At 34.9% G+C, this 26,059-nt stretch overlaps 1 protein-coding gene across 3 annotated transcripts in view; it reads right to left on the reverse strand.

Moving 5' to 3' along the window:
• NFIB (nuclear factor I B) overlaps nt 1-26,059 on the reverse strand; it is a 234,776-nt gene that overhangs the window by 18,174 nt on the left and 190,543 nt on the right. For 2 of the 3 annotated variants that reach the window (XM_082842857.1, XM_082842855.1), the window contains exons 7-11: nt 22,934-23,068; nt 18,921-19,105; nt 14,693-14,858; nt 11,544-11,626; nt 1,436-1,524 (exon numbers count right to left, since the gene is read on the reverse strand). In XM_082842857.1, the coding sequence (XP_082698983.1) occupies nt 1,436-1,524; nt 11,544-11,626; nt 14,693-14,858; nt 18,921-19,105; nt 22,934-23,068 (658 nt within the window). The remainder of the gene's footprint in view (nt 1-1,435; nt 1,525-11,543; nt 11,627-14,692; nt 14,859-18,920; nt 19,106-22,933; nt 23,069-26,059) is intronic. The other variant, XM_082842856.1, reaches the window with a different exon arrangement.

Below are 26,059 nucleotides of genomic sequence, written 5' to 3' on the forward strand. Positions count from 1 at the left end.
TGGGCCATTTAGCCAACCAACAGAGCATGGAATATAAGGATAAATAAAATTAGATCCAAACATTGTGTTATCAAGTTGAATCAAATTAAATTTTAAAATACTTACTAATAAAGACTATTTAAATAAATAGTTTATCTTCTTTCATTGAGTTTATCTTCTTTTTTGTAAGTATATATTGTATTTTTTCCAAATGGAGGAATAATATAAGCTTCGTGGAAAAAAATCAAAATAGGTAAAAATGTACACATTTTAAAGAGGATGTTATACTAATCTTTAAAAAGAGGAAAAGTCATATGGTATTCATTTCAGGTAGTGAATTAATAAAAAGTCAACAGGCTTTTAAAACAGAATCCAACTAATTTTCTTAATTTTTACCTGAGAAAAAAGTGGCATTTCATTAATTTCATTCTTTGAAACTTTACTCTTCAGCAGTTTCTATGAAGCATATGGAGATGCGCAGCACTTTTACAACTGATACCCAAGTATGTACTTTTAACACAGGGATGCTTAGTAAAGAGAGGATGACAGTCATAACACAGTTGGAAAATTATGTTGGCTCTACTTTTGTTGAACTCCTTATGGGATTACCTCACTCTCTTCTGTAAATTTTTATCTCATTACATAAGATTATACCATGAATTTTAATCATTTAATTTGTCAATTTGACACAATTTATTCTTTATTGAAATAATTCATAAGAAGCTGAATTAGCACTACTTACTTTCTAAAACCAGTACATGAGACAATATCAAAACTAGTTTCGAAAATGAAGTTTTAGAATGATTTTCTCAGCCAACCAAATAAAGTCAGCTCTCAGTGATTCACATCAATGTATAAAAAGAAGTTAAAACTTTACTTAAACAAAATTCCTTCTCTAGCTATTGATTCCAACAATCCCCCCACTCCAAAATTCATGAGTGTTGCTAATAACAGTTAAATTGACTGATTTGAAATTTTTCTTTTAGTTAGCTTTTTCCCTCTGAGAGGGGAGTAAATGAATAGTAAAATGGCTTAAAGTTAACAGTAAAGAAAAAGAACTGAAATGAGAAGAATCTATAATGTGAAAACCCCATGCTTTTTCCTCAGACAGCTGAAAAAAAATCTTCCCTAAAACTGTGATTTCATTTTTCAGTTCCTAAAATCTAAGTGTCAAATCCCCTCCTCCCCACCTCCCCCCAGTATTATAAATCGTTTACAACATTTGACAGCACTTAGGAATTCCAGTCACCAATTAGCATATGCTCTAATCTCCAATTAATTTGAAGTTGCATCTAAATGAGAAATAAAGGAAGAGGGTAGGGAGAGAAGGATGATATAGCCAAAACAACTAAAATTTTAACATATATATACTTTCTGTAAAGCTAGTTAGAAACACACACTATAGCTCATGTAATTTTAGGTGTAAGTGTAGGGTTGGAAATAATTAAAATGTTACCTTTGCCAAGTAATTCCCAATGTATCCTCACTGGTACTGGGGTATAAATGCCTGCCGTTTTGATTCATGGTCCAGTCACAAATCCTCAGCTGTCAATTGAAACCTAGCAGTCAGATATGGATCGAGCAGTACTACAGTTTTTAGTATTTAAATGAACACATGCAAACTAGTACTGTACATGGCATTAACCTTACTTTCCCAAGAGGCAACTTAAAAAAAAAAAAAAAGAGCAAAAGAAAACCTTATTCTGAAAAGCAAAATTCCTAGACTGTTTTTCAGAAAAAGCTATTGCAATATGCTTCTCTATTAATTAAAGCATACAAGAGAAATGAGTGCTTAGAACATAACAATTAGACATTAATTAGAGTACAAAATGTGCTGAAATAAAAGCAAACGTTAATGTTCAATAGAGAGATATATTTTAGAAAAAAAAATTTAAAAGCTTTTAAAAATATGTAACATACCAAATAATCTGCACTGAGTAAAATAATCAATAACTTTTAAGCATGCAGTTTGCAAAACACAGAAGACATGCAGTTTAGAGGAGAAGGGTCCCACCTTATGAACATCCTCCCTAACTTATGTTTAGAAGCATCAAGGGATTCAGTTTTAGATGTTTACTAATTTTGTTTTATTCAAAGTGGCTTTTTTTTTTTTTCAGACAGAGTTGATAAGAGTTTCTACTTTTATTTTAAACTCGGAGTAATGGCATTGGAAATACTTTACCACATCTGAATAGAGTGAGGAATGCGCTGAATACAAGCTGAAACGAATTCTTCCCAGATCTCCAAATCATCAGCTCTGCCCTTCAGAGGTTGTTCCAGTAACCCTATCCAGCTCTGTTTGGTTAACAGCTGCCCTACAGTGCTAGCAGATTTATTGAAAAGATATATTGCTTATTTTTATCCTTAAGAAAGTAAACTTATCTGGCTTTGGGGGGAAAAAACACACTAGAAAATCATGGGTTTTAATCTGTAGAGAGCTATGCTGTAAATTAACTGAATCTTGCATTGAAAAGACGACTTATTCAAAGCAGTCCACTAAACCTTGTTTGCTGCTTTTCAGTAAGAATTTCTAGAAGATGATGATTGGAGCCAAAGTCCCTTTAAACTCATGATAAGTTATTTTAATCCTTTCTGATAACATTATGGCTAAAAAAAAAATTGGCTATTAAGAATCTTTTCCTTTTAGACTCTAGTTTCTATACACTCTAGGTAATAGTGATTCTGGAGTTTCAGAATATTTGGTTTTGCTCATTTTTCTACAGATCTATGAGGCTCCAAAAACACCACCTAAAATTCCCCAAACATGTATTTTAATTATACTGATATTTCAGGTAAAAGTAATTTTATAAATTAAAGAACTGAAAATTAATTAACCAATCAATTAATTAACTAATTAAAAAGCTGAAAAAATTCCCTTAATGTAGACAGATTGATAGGTTGAAAGATATGTAGATTTTGCTTAGAATATATGTCATAAATAAGCCATATATCAGTAAAGAAATTAAATTAGAATGAAAAATATTCTTAAAATGGACCTTAATGCTTGCATAAAGGAGAAAATTTTATGGCAAGATTTTTAAAAAGTGCTCAAAATGGAGCATCTCATCAGAAATGCAATGTGATGGGGCAATTTGAAAAATTATTTCTTCAGTAACAGTAGTCAGTTGGCTCCTTCAAAGTATATTCTTTTCAAGCAATACTATGAAAACAATCTAAAAACAGTTCAAGAAGCTTGGCTTCGTATAAAGATTACCTTAAGGACCACTCATAGATTCTGCTCTAGTCCTAGTTTTGAGTCAAGTAAACATTCTGAAGAAGAGAGGCAGAGTAGAGCAGAGCTCTAGGCAGAGCACATGTTAATTCTGCTAATAATTAATTTCAGGTTAGTTTCTATGAGCCTCTCAGGTTATATTGGAGAAATTTTCATAAAGAAAAGCTATTTTCACAAAGCCAGGTGACCTAAATATCACTCACTGATTGGCTTGTTGTCTCCCAGACAACTGGAGACACTCTTGTCTCCTTGGAAGAATGCATATGTAAATCAGTTAGTTTTTTGTTGTTCATGTTGCTAATTTTTTGTTTGTTTCTTTGTTAATCATCCCTCCAAAATGTCAAGAGGGCTGTCTTTGGCCACCCGTTGAACACTTAAAATCAACATACTTTTGGACTTTCTCTCCTAACAGTAGGCTCAAAGGGATGAAACCTGACTACAACTATTCATTTTCAACCATACTTAAGGTACATATGATCAAAATATCTTCTCCCAAACAGATAATTATGCTTAAATACAGAAAAAATGATCACTGAGTATATTTAACAATCTACATGCCAAAGAAATGGGCAGGATATCAATTAGTATTGAATTAATTTCCTTTCAGTTACTGAAAATATAAAATAAAATTTAAATTTATTTAGCTATTTAGATTGTGGACCGGCATTATCAACATTTCCAAAAGTTTCTGAGGAGAAGTACTTATACCTGCTTATATGTTATAACTTACTTAACCAGGTTACTTGACCAAGAGCCTTTGAATTAATAATTAACCTCTTGATTAAGCAAAATTTTAAAGGTGATCGTGTGGACAGGGGAAACAATAAACAATTAAAATAGAAACTGTATATTCACTGAAAATTTCCATGATACTAATTCCTAATGAAATCAATTCCTAAGAATCTTGTTTGAATAAGATAGTCCTGACTCAGCAAATTTTGAACAGATTCTCAGGTGATGAAAGGTTAAGTGTATTTAAGCTTCTTTTTGGAACACGTTAAATATTCTTGGTATTAGCATAATTCAGAATTCCTAACCAAAACGGATTTTACTTTAGACTTTAAATGTTTAAAATAATAGGTGATAATCTTATTTAAGTTTAGGGTAGTGATTCCTCAATTTCTGTCCTGTGAGAGGGTAGGTGTTATGTAATTTAGCTATTAATTCTTTTTTTAAATTAAGTTTTAAATCTTTAATTTTAAGTGATACATAAATACATGCCTTTCATTAACATAAAAATTTTCTGCAAAGCTTCAACAACACCCTAGTGATTTTTCCAAGTATTTTTCCTCAAAAAATAGGGAGATACTTTTTCCCCCTATAGTAATCAAGTTTAAAAACACCAGGGGCAAAGTAGTTTAGAAATTTATTGTTAAAGTTGTGTTTGTAGCAACTCGTACATTTGTAACAATACAGACTCTTTGACAGATCTGATCATATGCACGTCCTCACAGAAATGCACACATATAAATAATTTTAATTCTTTAATTTATATGCATCCACAAACATGACATAAGATTGTCTAGAAAATTAAGGTAAATTTTATATTAAAACAATTATGCCCAGATTTCCAAAAGCAAACAGAAGGTGAGGTAAGGAAGTTTAAGATTCTCCTTCAAAAAAGCTATGAGTGAAGGGATGGGGTTGAAAAAATCCAAATTAAGAAAGAAGTGAAGGTAAAGTTTTCACTGCATATGTTCTTAAGATGATGTCCCTAAAATCTCTGGAATGAGAACCTTGTTCTTAGCCCAACTCAATGAGTTTCAGAAAAACAAGCATGGGGACCATCTAGTTTCCCTCAAAAATCTGCTCAAGGGGAAACACCTAAGATCGGGATCATTATCCTTGCCTACACGACACTCAAATATTCATGCAGGTAGAATCAACATTGCCTGTGGTTTCAGAATAAGAGTTTGTTTATTCACATGACGGCCCTCCATTGTTATTAACACGGGCTTTTGTTAAATGCCTCACAATTAGCTTTGGGAACAAAAGAAAGAAGGTAAGAAAATGTTCTACTTTGCTGGACTCAGCAAACAGTACTAACAGTCCCTTATGATGACAACAGCTTTCCGTTGAACCAATAAACCATTAAACTGTAAACAGAATAATCAACACAGGTAAATTTATCTTTTTGCTTTTCTTTTTTTTAAGCTTACAGGGACCCTCAAGGGAATATCTTGAAAGGTGTGTTTTATGTTCTTTTAGGTTTCTTCATTTCTCCAGATAGCCCCCAAAGAAACAGATTTTTTGGGGGTGGGGGTGCTTTTGGGGGTGGGGTGATTAAAACGATTAATCCTTCAGGATTCATATTTTCCTCTTAACTCTTAGATTAGTTGATTTTTATTTTATTAATCACCTACCAGAGAGCAAATAAAATGGCCTCTGAATGAAAAGGATGTAGCTTTACTGAACAAACAAAATGGTCAAGATAAAATTGGGATACAGGTGGAGCATGTAAACATATAAAAATGAAAAAGATATTCAAGGTCATCCTGGTACCTTAAAGTTACATCTAATATCAATTTCTGAAAACCGTGCTTCTTGATATTTAATAAACACGGTAGGATTAAGTTAAATGGGTATGCATAGTTCATGAACTAAATAAACACTACTGACCATAAATCATAAGAACTAGAAAATGAAAAGTTTTTTTTTTTTTAATTTTTAAATGGAGGCTACTTTCGTCTGTAAAATTTAAGATTTCAGGGGAACTTGGAGATCATGTAGTTCAACCTCTTCATTTTCCTTTCCAAGATAAGACCAGGACAGAAAGGTTTAAAGGCCTGTCCAAGGTTAGACATGTCCTGTCCTGTCACTAAAACCACACCTTCTGACTCCTAATCCCTGTTTCTCTCCCACGACACAAGTTTGCCTGTCATTATTCTTTTCCTACCCTACTTTTCATGTGCAGCTCAAGAATATTTAAGGCTAAAATGTCTATAATTATAACTCTTCATAATTTCCTTTATTTCCCTGATTCTGCTTAGACCTTCTGAAGTTAAAAATTTCAGAAAAGAAAATTGTCTCCCTTGTGATTGCACTGACTGAAATTTAAGGTTACAGCAAACGATTTTATTTTTATGTTCTCTAGAATAATTTATCTGGATATTAGCCTTTGATACCCAGTAAAAGTAAGTGAATGAATGAATGATAAAAGACAGGCTTTGGAAGGTTTTTTATTTTATTTTTTTTTTATTTTAAGAACTAGCCAAAAAGCTAAACATTTGCATAGCCATTATTTTGAGTGAAACTTCCTTTAAATGTGTTTCCTTTCCAGCTAGCATATGTGAAAGGTGACCTCTTATCCATTTACATACCTACCCAGAAGTCATGTGATAGGGTTTTACGTCAAGCTGTCAATTATGATAACAGACACAATAAGAACAGCCCAAGTGTTGATAGCCTGCTTCCTGACTTTATTGAAAAGTTTGTTGATAGTCTACTTGTGGCCTTTCAATTGCTTGCCTTTAATAAAAGATACCTTGCCAGTGGTTTTAACGTACCTAGCTTTGGCTTTGCCATTTGTCAGGACAAATATTATAAAGGGATTTCAATGAATATCTTAGATAAACAAACATAAAATCGTACAGAGGCAACGTCTTAAAAAGGCCATTGGGTGTAACAGAAATTTTTAGTGTCATGAAAAGTCCTTTCAAATTCTAGTTTCAAATTTTTATCAAGAAAAGTGTTGAAAACATTTTCATAGAAAGTAGCCCAGTGACTGAAATTGAAATAAGAGCATCATACAATCATGCAAGAGATGTAACATGCGGAAGCCCGGGCACCAGTAAAATCCATGCAACGGTGAGAAGTAATGCAAGGACTTGAGTCGATCAGCCCACTGATTCATTAGCTCTAATGATAAGTAGCATATATAGTCAGGAGATTATAATTTTGAGATTATGAAAACAAGCCTTGTATTTTATAAACTAGAGCTGGCTTGACTTTGTTGTCTCAGGGAAGGCAAAAGTGACCTCCCATTTGCTCCATCTCAAATCTCAAATCCATATCAAAGGTTAATATGTACCTTAGCCCAACTCAATGAGTTTCAGAAAAACAAGCATGGGGAACATCTAGTTTCCCTCAAAAATCTGCCCAAGGGGAAACACCTAAGATCTGGATCATTATCCTTGCCTACACGACACTCAAAGAGTGATAGTATTTGAATAGTAATCAGTAGTAATTGATATGAGTAGTAATCGAATTACTTCGAATACTAATCTTTTATTTCCAAACAAGAAGCTTCTTAGCTACAAACTTTTTTTCCAACTTGCAATAAGGGTTTTGTAAATATGTTGTACTGATGTATAACAGTAAGGATTTATACTTTTATTATGGCCTTACACTCTAGTATAACGGTGATCAAATTAACTAGACCTTTTTATATTACCAAACTTTCTATGACTACAAAGAAAGAAGGCCTGCAATTTAGCAAATTCATTATGAGGCTGATCAATATGAAATTGGTGCTAATTCAAGTAAGCTGTCTCATATTTGCCATTTATACTAAAATTGTTAGACTGGATTATACAAAAATTTCTGTATTTTCTAAGCAATACCCAATACTCTGCTATATAATTCCCATATTCTTGGGGAGATGAAATTTAGGAAGTGTGGTTTCTTCACTGCCTATCATAATGAATGTGCACAGTGTGTTCAGGAAGTATAAGGAGGAAAGGAAACACCGCATTTTACTAAACTTCTGTGAAGTTAAGCCAGAGAGGAGGTCCTTGACACTTCTGAAAAAGTTCCAAATCATAAAAAGACATTTCTCAGCAGAGACTAAAGAGTTCGGCTTGCCAAAAACCCACAAGTTCTTCAAGCCACCACACCATCGTCCAACAGAAAAGTTAAAGAATGAAGTTCCAATTGAAGTTCTGATTTTAAGATTTCCCCCATGGCAATAGTGAATGCATTAAATAAGCCAATCATCTCAAAGACAGTCTAGTTCCAGACCTTGAAAAACACTCAAGATTGAGTTAAGAGATAAAGGGAAACTTTAAAGTTCTGATCAGCTGGCATGAGCTGATTATTATGACTAATTAGAGGACTGTTTTTAATGGAAAATAATCAATTGTTTTAAAGAAATCTTTTTTGAAATATTCTTCAAGATTATGTGATTTTATTTTTCAGACTCAAATGAGATATCACATTTAGAATGGTAGTGGAATTCCTGTGTCAGAAAAACTATATTTCAAGGCAGTTAGCAACCAGTAATGATCAGTAATAACCATTATAAAAGGGAGCACAGTGATGTATAATTACTAATAACAACTGCATGTATTCCAAGTTAATGGCTATAAAAGCTTATGCTTTTAGTATTCAGATTTGCCAAAATGAATGTATTACCCTTACCAGTGGAGTACAGGGTTAATTTTAATATTTCCCATCTTAATTTAAGAAGTCAGTGTCCTTGTGTGTTAGGAATAATTATATTGAAAGCTCTGCTTTAGTGTCATTGTGTGGAAAGATTATTTATAAGACAGTCAAAATTATTCAACAATTTTAAATTTATTGTTATCTCTAATTTATGTAGGCTATATTAAAGTTCTTTTCTAAGAAAAAAATAGCACTCAACAATGCACATCAATACTTTTCATAACCTAAAAGGATAAATCTTTATAAAGCAGTCGCCAATAAACTGAAGAATGTACCTGGTGACAATATTTATTCTTAAGGGGTCATGTATATTAAAAGCTAAGGGGAATGTTTAAAAGAACTCTCTCAGACTAAAACCATTGCCTTTCTAATTTTGAATTTCTCCCAGCTAATATAAAATGATTGATTACCTTTATTTCATGTACCCCTTGATTTTTCTTTCCATTCATCACTGAGCACTTTAAACCAAATGCATTTAAAACCTGCTGCTAGAAGAGTGGTCTCTTTTAAATCTTTGGAAAGTAATGAAAGGACACAGTAAATCAATCTCATTTCTGCTGTACGAAAGAATAACCTTTACTCTACTGAAGTCATTTAAACTGTTCCTGTCCCTCTGTTCCTGGACAGTAAACATAAAACTTCATCTCTAGGATTCTGTTAAAATTTGAAAGGATTAAAGTAATTGAAAGCTTTTAACTAGAGCCTTAGTTTAGTAATCTACGTGTATAGTATGATACGCATATACACTCATTTTCTGCATGCCTCAAATTGTAGCTTATTATGAATTGGCATATAGGGCTTCTTCAATTCAAAAAGTAGCACTAATTCTTTCACTATACAGAGGACAAATTATCTGTCTGTATGGCACTTAAAACTGAACATTATATTTTTCATTATGAAGCTTATATAATTTTTCTTTCAAAGATCAATACACATTATATATTCCATAAGTGTACACCATATTTGACCCATCTAATCATATTTATATTGTAAGAGGTCTTCACTTGACATTGTCTACTTAAATAACAAGTGGCAGCCTTTGATGAAAAAAGTTTGTAGTTCTAGAACTCATATATATATATATATTTTTTTTTTCAATTAAAATGTGCTCAGAACTCTATCTACGTTAAGACTAGTATTTCCCTGATGCTTGTTAAGTTTTCTTGATTTATCCTTGGACATGTGAAAGAAGAAATAACTTTTATATAATCAATTTTTGTGATCATAATTACATGAGGCTCTAATGACAGTCATAAGTTATAAATTAAAAACTTAAAGCTGCCTTAGGTTAGGACAGGAGGATGGGAAGATTGCTTCTAAATACATGAAAGCGGTTATAATATTCTAAATGTGTTTGGGTTAAAGGTTTAAATAACAGAGGCACGATTCTATGAATTAAAAGTTAACTGAAAACTAGAGACATGTCATTAAGAATGCAAGTCTCATGACAAGAATATTTCTGAAAATATGTGAAATGAGTTGTAAGAGAATAAGTTTCTAAACCTATGAATCCTGCATATGTTTCTAAAAAGCACAAGGAACATATACATTTGTCAAATAGAACCATATTACAGTAATTATAGCATATTTCATATTATAGCAATTTTAGAGGTGAAAAAAAGCAACATTTCAGAAAATTATGTTGAAAAGCCAATGGCTGGCAAAACCACTAATTATTATTTGGTATTTTCATAACTGTGTACAGATGTTTTCAGTTAGCTCTCATTCTTTTGTTTTGTTTTGTTTTGCTTTTTTTTAAACCTGGCAAAACATCAAGTATCTTGAATAAGCTATCATCTTTACGATTTTCTCTGAACTCTGCATGTGGTGACCTTTAATATAAGCAGTCTGCCACCTTGGCCTGCAACTGGGCAGGACTTGAAAGTTCCACATGAGGCACAGATAGGCATGATAAGCATAAACTAGGTGGACAAGTCTAGAACAAAAGAAGCTGGCATGAGTACCTGCGCAGGCTCGCTCCATCTGTAAAAACTCAGTTGCACATACAACTTATATTATAAAGGAAGAGCAAGCTCATTAATACCAGTTCTTTCTGATTCATTATAGACATTTTTCCCTATGCAATATCTTGCACACTGTTAATTTCAAACTGCTCTGCTATCAAAACTTGAGAGCAGCAAACATATGCGTCAGAAAATATATTTAAATTTGGAAGCGTTTAGAATGATTTCTGTCATCCCGTAACTAGAATCGTGGGACTTCTGTATTTGTATGGTCCACGCTTTTGACTATGGCTAATTTGTTTATAAGCTACCATTAATCCTGGCTGTATATTTTCACAGTTTGGGTAAACACTTCATTTGCATTAAATTTACAGCATTAATGAGATGTGAAATTTAAAATGCTACTTGAAACATAAATGAGGTAAGAAAGCAGAACCAAAAAAAAGTGTTTTATCACATCCGAAATCAGTAAACCAATTTAAACCTATTAAAATAGGAAGGATGCGTCGCCTGAGATTTTAGCTTCAAAACTCATCTTCTGGGACTAAAATACCAAAATGAGGAGTAAAACATCTGGAAAATATGAAAGAGCTCAAAAAAAACCACAAATTGTGAATTGTGCAGTGCTCCTACTTTAATCGGCTTTTAAATCAATTGACAATTTTTGTCTTTGGAAGGTATAGGCTGGTAAGCTCTCAACAGCCAGTAAAACAGAAAAATACTCTGGCTGAAACACTGTTTATTCATGGATGTTATGAAATATGCTACAGAGAAGGAAAAGGTCTTGAGCCAATTTGAGACACCCTGTTTAGAGAGGCGAGAAACAATGGATAAATGAGAAGATATTTTGTAAAATGAAATGATCAATTTCTTTCTCAGAAGCCCCGTGAGCCCCATTCTGAGTCAAGATCTGAGAGGCAGCATGGAGAAAAAGCACCAATGCAAAAGCGTGGCTACACCATCACACCTGGGTGAAACTTGCCCACCTGTTGCTGATGTAGGAAGGATGGGTCTCTTGGGCTTAGTCCCACATATCGATTGGCTTGAGATGTGCCTGAGGCTGTGTAGGCTGATTAAGGAAGAACAAAAACAAAGATAAAAATTGCGAACTATCAAATGAACACCCTGTCCACGCAAAAGAAACCCAGAGAAGTGGGACTTGCAACCAAAAAAAAAACAAAAACAAAAACAAAACACAACGTCTTTCTCTTCTCTTTCGTGTGAGTGAATACCACTGATATAAATGACAGTTGACCTCAAGTTGACTGGTTTATCCCCCTCCCCAAAAATCTATCCAGTAACCATATCCCATCCTTTGGTGTGGGCACCTCACACATGCTCTGGTTACAGTCTTGCAGGAGTACCAAGGACTGGCTAAATAGAAGGGTCCCTTTCCTAGATGTACCTGTTTACAAGATACTGGTTGTCTAATAATGGGATAATCAATGATGGTCTGTGATTCTAAATGTAAAAGCAGACTGAAAGTCTGTCAGGAAAAAGTGAAAGGTTTAAATGATGGGATTTAAGCAGATGTGCTTGATGATATAGGATGAAAAATGTCTTACTGAAAAGTCTTACTAAAAAGAATATCTAACATTATTAACATAAAGGAGAAGGCTATTTTATTATATCATATAGAATGAATTAGCTCAGTATTTTATTTAATGTGAAAATGCCCTTAAGTTTGATAGAAATGTTTCTGAAAAAAAATCATTTCTTTTCCAGAAGCACAAAAAGTCAATTTTTTGGTGATTGGTCCAGAGAGGGAGTTGACATATGGTGGATACTCCTTAAATTATTACGGTCTCACCTTGCAAGTACTTTTTGTACAGGTACTTTTTGGTGCAGAGTGAATTTTTCAAAGAAAACATCTCCCTAGTCCTAAAGATGTTTGTTCTTTTTCACAAAGGAAAGGACTAATGTATCTTCCCAGCGCTAAGCAATCCCATTGTTCCATGTCAGAATAAACAGAAAAAGTAAATTTTCATCATTTATGTTACATCTATAGGTCTGAAGAAAGCTATAATATTTGGTTTAAAACCATCAGATTAATGAGGAATCCAGACGTTAATTCTTAAAAGGCGTTTTTAAAACGAATACATTAATTCTGCCATGTTCATTTGGCCCATTGAGGCTTTTTTAGGTCAACTTTTTAAAACAGTGAAGATGCTCACAATTCACCTTTTAGTTATTCCTGAATGAAGGGCTCACTCAAGTGCAGCCCTAAGCAGCCAGTGTCCCCTATTCAATCTCCAGACCTCTGGAAGTCAACACACACCACTGAAGAAGAGCCTCACCCTTAGAGAGTGGGCACCAAGTCTGTGCTATTCTTTCTTTTCAACCACGAGAAAGAGGTTTCCTTGGCCTCTGTGTTTTCCTTGATTTTTCTGATTTATGAATTCAATGGCTAATTTCTCATCAGTGGCGCCTGGGGAGGTGCAGCGACAACTTTGTTTATAGGAAAGAAAAACGACTCACTATATCGCTTTTGTGCAGGAGTGGAAAATGGACTGATGCAGCCATCTTTATACAACCGAAACATTCCTTTGAATATTTTATGATTTTATAAGTCAAATAAGATCTCTTTTTGATCAACCTGTATGTGAGTATAAGAACAATTCATTAACAAACAGGCTGACAGTACTCCCATAGGTGAGCTGTGATCGTTTCGGTCTGATCTTCCCTTGAATGTAATCTATTAATGTCAGTATAAGAGTAGGTACCAGAAGTTTCTGCAACTTTCAACTACTTAAAAAGCTTTGCTTTCTACTTGCTTTTATTTAAAGTGTTGACTTTGTTTGCTCAAAGATGCCCAAGGCCTCCACTTTTAAAATTTGGATGTAGCATTTTAGTGACTGTAATGTACATAGCTAACCTGTAGCACAAAGGATTCTTATTCTTCCTTGACTGGGTCTCATCCATCTGTGCATTCAGGGAAGTGTTCACTAGTGTAGGACCCTCTATCAACAAACCAGTTACTGAGAATTAATGATTACTGATGGGAATTACAAGCTTGTGTGGTCTTATTATTTGATGGGGCCTCATGAACTTTGAGAAAGAAATGCTGAGTTCACTGTACACTCCAAGTATTGTCCGTTTTTCTTGTAGGGTTCCTTCCTAGTCTTTCAGAGGCCACAAAAAAAGAGCACTTTCCAATGGCCAAGAACGAAAGAACCAGTGGTACTTCTAAATCTCTGTAATTTCACACAGGAATTTCCAGAGCATAGGGATTTTCTTGTTCTAAAAGTGAAAATAGAAGCTCTGGATTTAACGTATAAGTATAATGGACGAGAAGCATGCTAATGCCTCCCTACTGGAATTTTATCATTCCACTTTACCAGTCTGTGCACACCAGCTCCAGTTCTAAAAAGCTGGCAGTTTGGATGAAGCCAATTGAAAAACTGGGTAATAACTCCTGTGTCCTTATAAGTACTCTATACAAAGAAGCAAAGGAATCGTTTGGGTTATTGGTATGTGCGATGTAAATTCACTGGCTAAATCTCTGACATTTAAAATGTTATGGCCATGCTAAAAATCATAATACCTGATGCACCATAATAGGCTAAATAATCAAAATTTTTTTTTTAAAAGTTGCAGACAATGAAAGTGCAGGTAGCTTACATGTGCCTAATACTCAGCTCTGAAATGTTTTCTCCACCCAACATTGTATGACTGTTTTTCACAATGACATAACCTGCGGTGATGTAAACATGCAATTATCTTACAGAGGTACTGGTTCAGCCTGCCTTGTGAAGGGGCTTAATTTCTATAGGAACGCTCCAATAACTAACAATTACCTAATCTCTCTTCGGGTGATATAAAAACCTTGTACACTGTTATGTTATTCAGTGCATTTTCAATGTATACCTTGAACAAGCAGGCATGACTTATTATTTATGTTATAGCTATTTACTCAAACAAATAAGCTTCTCCCTTTTCAAATAGGATGCACTGAGTGAAATTTGATAAGAGAGAGCTTGCGAGAGCCAGGCCACATTCATGCCTGCTAGTTCCACATAAATGAGAAATCTCCATCGGGTCGGGTAGCTGGAAAAGTTGCCGTGTTTTCCACCTTGGATCAGATATCCAACGGCGCCTTTGATGGACATTTCTCATTTCCTACAGAAATACTTACTGGTTGCTGTAGGTGAAGCTGCCTCACCTTCAGTGGATGTAGTGATGGGTTTAGTATCTGTCATGGTCAGGGTCACAGGTCGCACTGCACTGGGATGGGGAGAGGGTGCCAAGACAGGAGTGAAATGGCCAGGCACTTTCCCTACTACTTGACCACTGCTGTTAGGCTACAAAACAAAAACAGAATGCCGGGTGAAACACTCCAAAAGGCAGTCGTCTCGTCCAACAACTCCACTCAGCACACACAGCTGAGTGGACCCCGCGTGCTGTGTGCAACCGCCACACAAGCTCTCTCAGATCTGAGTCAGAGAGGCTCGTCAGTGGTTAGTAGTCATAAGAAGCAGCAGCATTTAAAGAAGGTCTTCAGCTTCAAAGCACTTTATATAGGTTTAGTCATCTTTACAACACCCCGAGAGCCAGGTAGAACTGATCCTTCCACTGAGCTGGACAGAAAACTCAAGTGGAGACTTCAATGCTGAGCCCGAGGCTAAAACAGAAGTCCTTACTGAGCTAGCGAGAATGAGAATCAGTGCTACCTTCTTATCTGCTCTTCATGGTCACTTTTGGCTTTCAGAACACAAAATTTACCTAAATGATGACATCACTGAGACAAGGAAGACAAGAATTTCTAGGAGACCAAAGGAGTCAACCTCAACAATTCCCATCATTTATAGTCAAGGCCCATTCTTTGGCACACAAAAATGCTAGCCCTTGCTCACACACAGGTGCACTCAGAAACACACATCAGGCAATTTTGATCTTAGAATCTCCACTCGACTTGTGACGATTTACTAATATAAGCAGGTAGAATGATATTTTAAATATTTAAAATTCCAGCGTCCACACAATGATATAAAACGCTGAACTAGGTCCAACCCTACACCTACAAATAAAAGATTTCCAACGTAAATTAAAATGTGCTGAAGTGAAGCAGAGGGCAATCAAATATACTCTGCTTTTTGAGTTACTCTTCCATTGCTGGGCATGGAGAGTTACACAAAACACTGATTGTTGACATCTGTGAGAATTAAAGAGAAAATCCGCTAGGCAGTGATAGAAAAGATATTATTATCTGAGTTTTAGCCTAGTGTCCATAGTGGGAGACAAAATTCTAAGGGAACACTGTTTGAAGAAATACTGGAATGTATTTTTCTGGGCAGAGAATGGTATTTTTAATTCTGCTCATGTTGGAATTCACCAGTACATAACGTACACAACAATTTGCTATGAGGGTGTTCTCCACAAATGTTTAGTCTTTATAATCTGTACCACTTTTAAAGTCAAAAAAGCAATGAAACAGAATATTTATCTAAATGCCTGCACATAAATTACAAGTAGACGTTTCTTTAAAGAAAAAGATAAACAGCTAAGAACACTTCACTATTAGAACTTAGAGACATGAAGTAAGTCTTAGTTGGGTGCCTCAGAGGCCACATTATTTATTCTATAAAGAAAATGAACTTTTGAATATCCTACATATTCATCATGAGTAAATTAAGTATTTAAGTCAGGAAAACTGACCAGATTTTTTCCCCCTATGGAGACCTAGGAGAGAGTTATATCTTAGACTAATTTTATTTAAAATATTCCATTAAATAGCATGACTGTCTCACTCTAATCGGTGTAGCAGCAATGCAATTAATCTCCAAACTGCTGTGGGGAGGACAAAGCATCTCAGTTGCTCGACTTAACAGTCAAAATCAGTGCAGCCCTGGGGGATACTGGAAAGGAACAGTTGACAACAGGTCAACAAGTCCTCATTTTTTCCCCGATTTTTAGAGCTAAAAAGGTGAATATCAAGAGCCCTATTTTGAAGTGCAAATTACCTGGTTTTGAGTTGAAGTTAAACATCAAAGCAGATATAATGTTCCTGCAAAAACAACTCTGCAGTTTATAATAAAGACCCACTTTTCCTTTCAAAGGGAAAAAGCAATTTGTTTCTAAAGAAGACCATCAACTTTTGGTTATGCGACCACTGCAAAAGACTGCTTTATATATCTCCCCCAAGAAAAAAAGAGTGATCATGTTTTATCATCGGTGGTACATTCGATGGTAAAAAGCCTTTCTGTACATTGTGTTCACCAAAACAGTTTGACAGCACCTACCTGAGAGCATAGAAGAGAAAAATAACAATATTGTCAAGAAAATGCTGCCACCAAATATATTACCTTGCCCACCCTGCAAGCCTTGTCTACTGGAATTGAATCGACATAAACCAACAAACAGATGTTTCTCTCATTTAAAAAAAGTGAAAGTGACAAAGAAAGAACTCCCAAGCCAATATAGACAACTTTCCTGAAACTCAGGGTCAGAAGAATGGAAAGGTTATTTCTTTTCAGTTTTCTGTTGGTTCAAAACAGATGAAGCTACACTATAAAGCTTGTCTTTTAAGGTTGCTAATACATGAACTTTCATATTGTAGATATGAAAAGAGAGACATCTTATCTGAAGATGAACAGCATTAGGAAAGGATTATCCTACTTATAGTACATTGCTCCTATTATACAAAATCCTGAGAGGGAATTTTTTTTTTCAACTGAGATGAGAGTAAGATGCTTCTCAGAAGCTCAGTCTTTACCTTGAAAATATGAAGAAAAACTGAGAACAATATAGGCAGATTATCACCTAACATGCCCTCTTAACTTATAAAGAAATTGAAATATACGTAAAACAAGCACTGAATAATTAAAGAAATGCAGAACACTAAGGCCCTGATTTTAATTTGCATAATTTTTCCCCTAACAGCGCCTAATTAAGACATCAGTTAAAAAAAAAAATCCAATGGAACTCTAAGATTTTCCACACTGAATTAACGTTAAGGACTTTTAATGGATGTCTTAATTAGACTTTGTTATTCATGGAAATTCTACACAAATTAAAATCAGACCTTGTGTGCACTGTTCCCAGCTGAGTCTAGCAAAATGCTCTATGGAACTGAGACTTTTGAATCCATGCTCTGACAGCAAATTTTACTTCTAAATTGATATACCAAGATCCTACTGTTTTACTTAGTAATTATTATTACAGTCATTAAAAGTGCTACACCATTTGAACATTTTCTTCTAAAACACAAATCATTTAACTTTAAATTCAAAATTCAAGAACAGTATACTTAGTTTAGCATTACTAGTCAATGGAGCTAAAAGTACAGATAACTTAATGTTAAGTAACCCAAATAGTGCTGGACATGTTGTTACTCACAAAAAAAAAACCAAAAAAACCCCAGAAGGGACCATTTTGCTCCGTGTTAACAATTAAATTAAGACCAAAGGGAATTTTTTTTTCAGATCTTTCTTTGTTAATTCTAAATTAATATGCACATACCGTTTACTGGCATTTTAGTAAATGAACAGCATTAATGACAGAACACTTATGAAAATCCCGCAGAACGTTAAAAAATGTGAGAAGAAGTGGACAGGAGTCTTGGAGGTAAAACAGCAGAGCCAAATACCAGACCATAAGATCGAAATTACATGACAGATTTTTGATATTACGATGGTTGATAGAGCCAGCTTTGGCAGGCTGTCCACTTGATTGTGGAAAATCCTCTTATACCAAATCCCCATGAAGTGACCTCTCCAAAGGAGAAACCACATGTTTAGGGAATGAGGAAGGCACATGAGTCACTACACTTATACAAAGAATCCTTAAAGCCACTGCACAGTGTTTACCACTATAAAAATTAAAAAAAAAAAAAAAAGACTTCTGGTAATGTCACTCATTATGAAACATAGTCATGTCTGAGCAAAGAATATTCAAGTAGTCATCAAACACTGAAACTGTTTACATTACCAAAGCTTATTTTAATACCTAATAGTTGGTCTATAAATACAACTGTAAGGTCTTTTGTGTGTGTTTATTTTAGCTCATACTTCGCTTCTGCCTGAAACAAGCACTTTGTCTCTGTGTCAAACCAGGTATTTCAGAGGTGTGAACTCCAGCTCAGAACATTTTTGTCAGTGGACCTTCTGCATTAACTTTCTCTTCACTCAATGAAAATCCCAAAACATCAAACCAAGAACATCTTCACAAATGTGCCCCTTCCTTTGGGGCAACACACTTCCTACCTGTCATTCAGCCACCTTTCAATAAAAACTTAGTGAGTCACCAAGAAACTTCCTGAAGATGGATTTCAAAAGCTTGCTGTTCTCCCAGACACACTGTCTAAGTAAGCTTCAGGGCTTACCGTTAGACCTGTGCTTTAATTATATGTTCTCTCTCATTTTTACCTGGCTGGTTTGCGGACTGGATGGGTCATAAGAAGGTACATAGTTCTTCAGAGTATCCTGAGGATTCAGGTGGGGAGGATATCTGATTGTTGGATGAGAGAAGTAGCTCGATGGGGCTGGAGGGAGAATAGCTTGTGTTGGAAATGGCAACGGTGAGGGTGGAGGTGGAGTCCGAGTTGAGATGACTGCAGGAGACAGGAAAGAAAAGAGGACTCATTAGCTGTTGGCCATACTGCTCCGTCCCAATCCTACAGCATCCTGGGAAACCATACAACCGAAGGCTCTTCATTTCCTCCCTCTGATTTAACCAAACTCTCTTAAAATAAGCTAGTCTTTTACTATTATCCTCTATGCCGGGACTGCTAAGCCCACATAGATATCACCTCCAGTCTAGGGAACGAACAATCTTGCTTTCTAGATCTATGAATGGTTTTAAAAAAAGAAGGTTCTCTTTTATAGGTTAAGCCAATAATTCATAAAATATTTCTTTAAGCAAAGTTATTTCCCATCAGAACACATTCTTTGATTAAAAAGTCTTTGTCTCCTAAGTACAGACCAAGTCACAGCATTAAGTAGAGGGCAGGGGACCCACGCATTTTCTACCAAAATTCAAAACAGAAGTGTACTCCAATTTTAAGTAAATATTTTGCATTATTTAGAAGGGAAGCCAATAATTAGTAATGTCCCGAACAGTTAACTGATCATCGTATAAATGCTTTGGAATATTTGAACATAAACCTGGGAACTCTTTTTTTAAATGAAAAGGTTCCTTTTAAAACCAAAGGAGTTCTATTTTCCTCCTACTGTAACTTTTACTACATGTAGCTCAAAAGACATTATTGAGATAAGACCAAGAACAAAACCCTCAGAAATGCAAATGTTAACTTTCAGATAGGCATATTAACTTACCCATAAATCACATATTTTATAAAGAGAAATAATGTACAAAACATATGTGATGTACATAATGTTTAATTTTACTGTAATTTTTCAAAATTAGTGTGATCGTAATTTATTATTTAGTTTTTAAAATATGATGCTTAAGTTTAAAAATGGGGAAAGGATACAATTGCACAATCATTCTCTCCATAATGTTAAATTTGTACTTTACATAAGTACAATTTAAGAGTATCAACCAGTATAGATAGAAGTGAAGATTAACTGTCTATTTCTGTTTACTATTTTGATCCAGATCATAGGAAATTTATATGATAAATGTTTAGTGTTTTATGAGACAATGTAGCAAACAATATGAAAAATAAATTCCTTCCATGACCTATAAATGAAAACCATCTGGAATGACTTATCTCCAGCTTTGTAATTACGTACCAAAAAAATTACCCTTAAGGGATATTCCTTATCTTCCCCAAAGAAAGCTTTTTCAGAAGATACAAGAAATTTAAAATGTACATCATAGAAGAATCATAAACTCAGTTTTATGGTCACAACTCTGCTCCCTGAATGTCCAGGGAACTCAGAATCCTCTGGATTGTTGCTACAGTACAGATTCCTGGGCCTAACCACAGACGTACTAGATGAGGACCTCCAGGGGTGAGGCACCAGAAAGTGCATTTTAAACAAGTGCCCCACGTAATCTTTGCACACACTGAAGTTTGAGCATCCTCCATCAAAGGGATGCATTTCAGAGAACAATTACCTATTTCTTAAAACAAAACTCCTTGTTGAAATACTACTTTATTTAAGGAGTATACACACTTGAATGTATAATTTAAGAAAATGCCAACGCCTAAATTAAATTGCACATCTTTTGACTCAGTGTTGAAGTGCTCTTAATCTCAGCTCAATTTAACCACGGTCTTTACTTATATCTGTACACAAACCCTTGGAGGATATATACATAGCTCCATCATGGGTCCTCTGGGCTTTAAGATCATTTGGCATCAGTAGTTTTGGAAGAGATCTCTTTTGATCTGAACTGGCACATAGCAAATCAGAGCTCAAATCTCTGGGCTCCCAAGTACTTATGCTCAAATAAGCTCTGGCTGGCCTGATACAAACTAGATAGAATGCAGAATTCCCAATGAAAGTAAAAATGGCTACTTTCTCAATAAAAGTCATTCTAGTCCTTTAAAGAAAGAAAAGTAAACTACAAGGCAAAAAATGTTTCCCTTCATTATGAAAGAATTCATACATACATGCATGCATACATGTACATTTATGTATTCCTTGCCTAGATATTACAAAGTCTTCCTAATTGCCTCCTTTCCTCCAGTCTTGCTCCTTCCAATATATCCTGTATAGTTTCAAATAAATAATTTTTTTTAAAGTATCATTTAAATTATGGAACTTCTCTGCTAAGAATCTTTCAATGGCTCCCTACTGCTTCAATAATAAAATCCCAACAACTTCACAGGTTTGTACAGACCTCAAGTGCTTTAAGACCCAGTCTTGCTCCACTTCTTTGGCCTCATCTCTGGCCACTCTCTCCTATTCAGGGCACATTTCAACATTTGCGGATCCTTCAACATATGGCAGTTCCTTGCTGCAATGACCTCTACTGCACTGTCCACTCTGCCTGAAATGACCGCCCCCCCCCCCCCCGCTTGTTCCTTCTTGTGGTGAACTCACTCTTCAAACTTCAGTTGAGAACACACCTCTTCCAGGCATCTAATCCTCCTCCAAGGATGTAATCCTGTCATACTCGATGCCTGGCTGATGATAGGGTCCCTCTCTCCCCCCACTATGCCATGAGCTCTTTAAGGAGAGAAACTGTTTCTCATGATAAGGTGTCTGCCACAGGCCCTAATATATTACATATTGAGCATATATATGGTAAAGGACAAAGGTGGAAGGCTTATCTAGATCTCTCATGGTTTATTATGTAAAAATGTACTCTTGAATTTTTTCCACATATTAGAAATATGAACACTTTAATCAGATATGGGTGATTTGACTTCTAAGTTAATTTTGCCCAGATACTCAACATTATAAATGTATGAAATAGTTACTGACTTTTTTCATCTATCTTAGCAGTACAATAAATAAATGTAAAAAATTTTATATACCACAGCTGACTTGTATATTCTTCTCTTAATTTTATAATTGTCTTAATGGTAGCATTGAAGGCCATGCATTTTTAAGTATAGGGACAATACATATCAATATATATTTATAGACCAAAGCTAAGAACTTTATTATAAACAGATGTCATATCCCTTGAATAAAGGTTTAAAAACTAGATTCAGTTTTTTTGAAGAATAAAGAGTTGTCTCACCATAAATTTAAAGCAATAAGAGTATCACTATAAACATATATTTTTTTTACATAATAAACTTTCTCCACCTAAAATTCAGACTACTCCTTTCTAGGGTTTAAGAGCAATAGGTAAAAAGTATGGAGTATTGCTTATGAATTATATCTCATTTTCAATTTTAAAAGAGGATTTAACATTAATTGTTCCTCAAAGTATAAATGTGAAATATCGGATTCTTTTTCCTATTTAAATTATGATATTAAACATAATATCAAATGTACTAGCCCACAGGAAGGATTTATGTATATGAAATAATTGTCAAAGAAAAGTACTCCTTTTATTTTTCTGATTAATTTTACTCCCAAATAAGTAGCTAAAATATTGATTTCTGTAGAGAAAATAGTATCTATGGAAATAGTGTCTATATATCAATGCTGCTGGAAATACTCTAACTCAGCAGCATACTTGAAACTCCATCTTTCTCTTAGTAAAATATATAAAATTAGGACCAACCTGGAAGCTACTGTTAAGATAACTATATATTTTCTTATCTTTTGTGACTGTAATCTTTCCAATACAGGCAATTTAAAAATACATTATGTAGATGCTATTTAATTGTATGGCTTTAAACTCTTTCCTCAAATATTAATAAAAATTTTTTGGATCAGATTACGACCCTCCCTCTTTGGTTGAGAAAATAGGTCACCTTAGCTATAAGGATAGAGTTTTGATCCATCCTTGAGGGTTTAGGCTCTGCGAACAAGAGGGAGGTTTCTCCTCTACACGTGAAACTCCTTACCACTGTGTGCAACTCCAGGTATTCCGGGATGGTGGTGCTGGGGGAAAGTGCTCAATCTTGGGGAGGAATCTTGTGGAGATGTAGAGCTGAACAATGGCTTTTCAGGCTTCTTCATAGTAGTCGGAGAAGACATATCTGCAGAGAAAGAGAGGAAAGCCCAAGCTTTACAACTTTCTTAAGCTACAAGGTTCACATCAACCTAGTAAGAGATCTCATTTTCCAACATTTTATGATTTTTGTACTTTTTACTCTTTTACAAAATACAAAATGAGGGTCAAAGACCCAGCTACGTTGGAGCTTTGAAATATCTGTCAGAAACAATCTCCACTGAAGCTAACCCAAGGCTTCATTAACAGTATCATCGGAATTATTCTGACCACTAAATAAACTTTGAACTTCTGAACAACTAAGCATCACGTTTCCCTCGGTCCCTTGGTTCACATCAAGGTCTTTTTTAACCTCAGCATTTCATTCTTCAATGTATACAATTCAGGGGTTTGTCTTTTGACCGACCTAAAAAATAGAGAAAACCTGGTGCAAATGTGAAAAACAAGCCTTGAGTATGCTGGTAAGTATAATCTATCACTGATTTAACATCTTTTATGGAAAACTCATTACTTGTTTAGCAAAAAAGACATTCCTTAATATGTTCATTCTGCAAATATTTATTGGGTTCCTCTATTTGCCAGGTAAACGGAGGATGTTACAAAAAATAAAAAAGTAATTGCTGCTGTAGGGATATTCACGGTCAGCGAAGAGAAAAATGGTAAGAAGGAAATGGTTGTCAACAGTTGAGAAGGAGAAAGTGTGTTGAGAGCAGAGGTGCTGTGGTGTTTGCTGCTACTTCTCCAGCCTCACTGCACAGGGGCAGTGATCACCTCAGCTTCCCCAGGTTAAGGATGGTACCCCCAGTGACACCATGTTTAAAACATGAAAAAAATAAAATAAAATAAAACATGGATGGGGGTGACATTCCCAGAAGGAGGAAATGTTCCAAAGGAGCGGGGCATAAAATACGTAAGTACTACACATAGTCTGTGGAGTGGTGAAGTACAAAGATGAGAGAGGGAGCGAACAGCTGGCAGGACCCACACAATGAGGGGGTCTCAGATTTCATGTATAAATGTCTGAATGCTTACCCTGATAAGAAAACACTATTGATGGGCAAAATATGATCATATTTGCTGTGTAGAGCAATCCCTCCAGAAACTACATGGAGGATGAATTAGCTGAAATAAAGACAGTAATCCTGGACACCACTTAAGAAGATAAATTAATTACTACATTCATTCCATAGATATTTACTGAAGGTCTAGTGTAGCCCAGACTCTGCGCCAGATACTGGGGACACAAGTGTGACCTAGATTTGGCTTCAGCCTCTATAAAACCTGAAATCTAGACAGGGGAGACAGACAAGTTAAAAAGGAATTATAAAAAGAGCTGCGACAGGAGAAGTATTCAGGGCTTCATTCATTCATTCATCCCACAAATATTTAATACTGCCAAAAGACAGATATGAGACTTGAAATAAGAGTAGAGATAGAGCTAATGCAATAATAGATATTTCAACAGAATTAACCCAATTCAATAAATAACTAATTTAGAAAGTGATCATCTTGGGTGACCACGAGACTGTACCATACAGCTAGTTGGAATACGGAATTCAGGAGGGAACTCCAGTTGGTAAGGAGAGATGTGCCCTTTTTCCAACACCTAGAGTAATGCTGATTTTTACAGAGGTTTATAAATGTATAGTAAGATGTTCCAAAAATCACATGAGCCATGAAGTTTAGATTTCTATTATCAGAAACTTTAAATATATACACAGGTAGACAGAATAATAATGGATTCTTCTCCAGTACTCATCACTCAGCTTCTTCAATTATTCAATTATTTCATCTTTACCCCATCTATACTCCCTCCCCCTGCATTACTTTGAAGCAAATCCCAGGCATCATATAATTTCACCTATAAATATTTCAGTTTAAGAAATATTTTCATATTTCTCCTCATAAAAGGAGAAAATTTTATTAAAAGAAAAAATACCCAAGACTTTATCACACATAAAATATATATATACAATTTGCATTTTTAATTAAGAACTTTTTTTTGACATGAGAAAAAAACTTCATGGTGCTATTAAGATAAGAAACTAGTTATCACTGTTTTACCATTTAAAAAATTACCTAAGCTCTGGTAAAGGCATCCAATAAAATTAAATATGTTTTCAGCACACTGGCATGTAAAGAATACATATGCTACTGTAACTACAGTAGACATCACAGTCTACAAAAAAATGACAGGCGTACTTGTAGCTGTAAGCTACAATTTGTGACTAACTGGCTGTCACTAACCTATCAGAACTTTGATGAGTGTACCATTTCCTTATATCTTTCTCAAAAAGAAAAAAAAAAAGGAAAGAAACTTTTACTAACAAAACCACAGCAACTAATGCTGGTACATAAAAAAAAAAGAAACTTTTTAAACCATTTAAAAAATAGACAAAGGAAGTTCATTTCAGCTAAGTTACCTTAAAAATGCCAAAAATAATATTTGACTCCACTTAAGAGCTATGTGATTTTAAAAGGTAATACACAGGGCCTTCCATGGTGGTGCAGTGGTTAAGAAATCCACCTGCCAATGCAGGGCACACGGGTTCGAGCACCGGTGCGGGAAAATCCCACATGCAGCGGAGCAACTAAGCCACTGAGCCACAACTACTGAAGCCCGTGCGCCTAGAGCCCATAGCAACAAGAGAAGCCACCGCCATGAGAAGCCCACACAACACAACTAGAGAAAGCCCATGTGCAGCAACAAATAAAATAAATAAATTTATTTTTGTAAAAAAAGGTAATACACAAATATAGGTTTTGGCCTGCTGCAAGTTAATCACAGACATATAGATTGTCAGAGGTGGAAAGAACCTCTATAACATCCCTCACTTTATAGATGATGTAATAAGTTTCCATTCCAAATTTTTAATTTAAAATTAACTCTTAGAAAAAGAAACTGGTAAGTTTCTATTGACACTCTTATGCTTTACTTGTGCTTCAATATAAATTTTGAATTAAATTAATGTGGGTAAATGAGTTCCTAAAGACTCCACAGTATAAGTAATAAAGCATA

This window comes from Leucopleurus acutus, assembly GCF_964270905.1.
Source record: "Leucopleurus acutus genome assembly, chromosome: 7".
Lineage (NCBI taxonomy): Eukaryota > Metazoa > Chordata > Mammalia > Artiodactyla > Delphinidae > Leucopleurus > Leucopleurus acutus.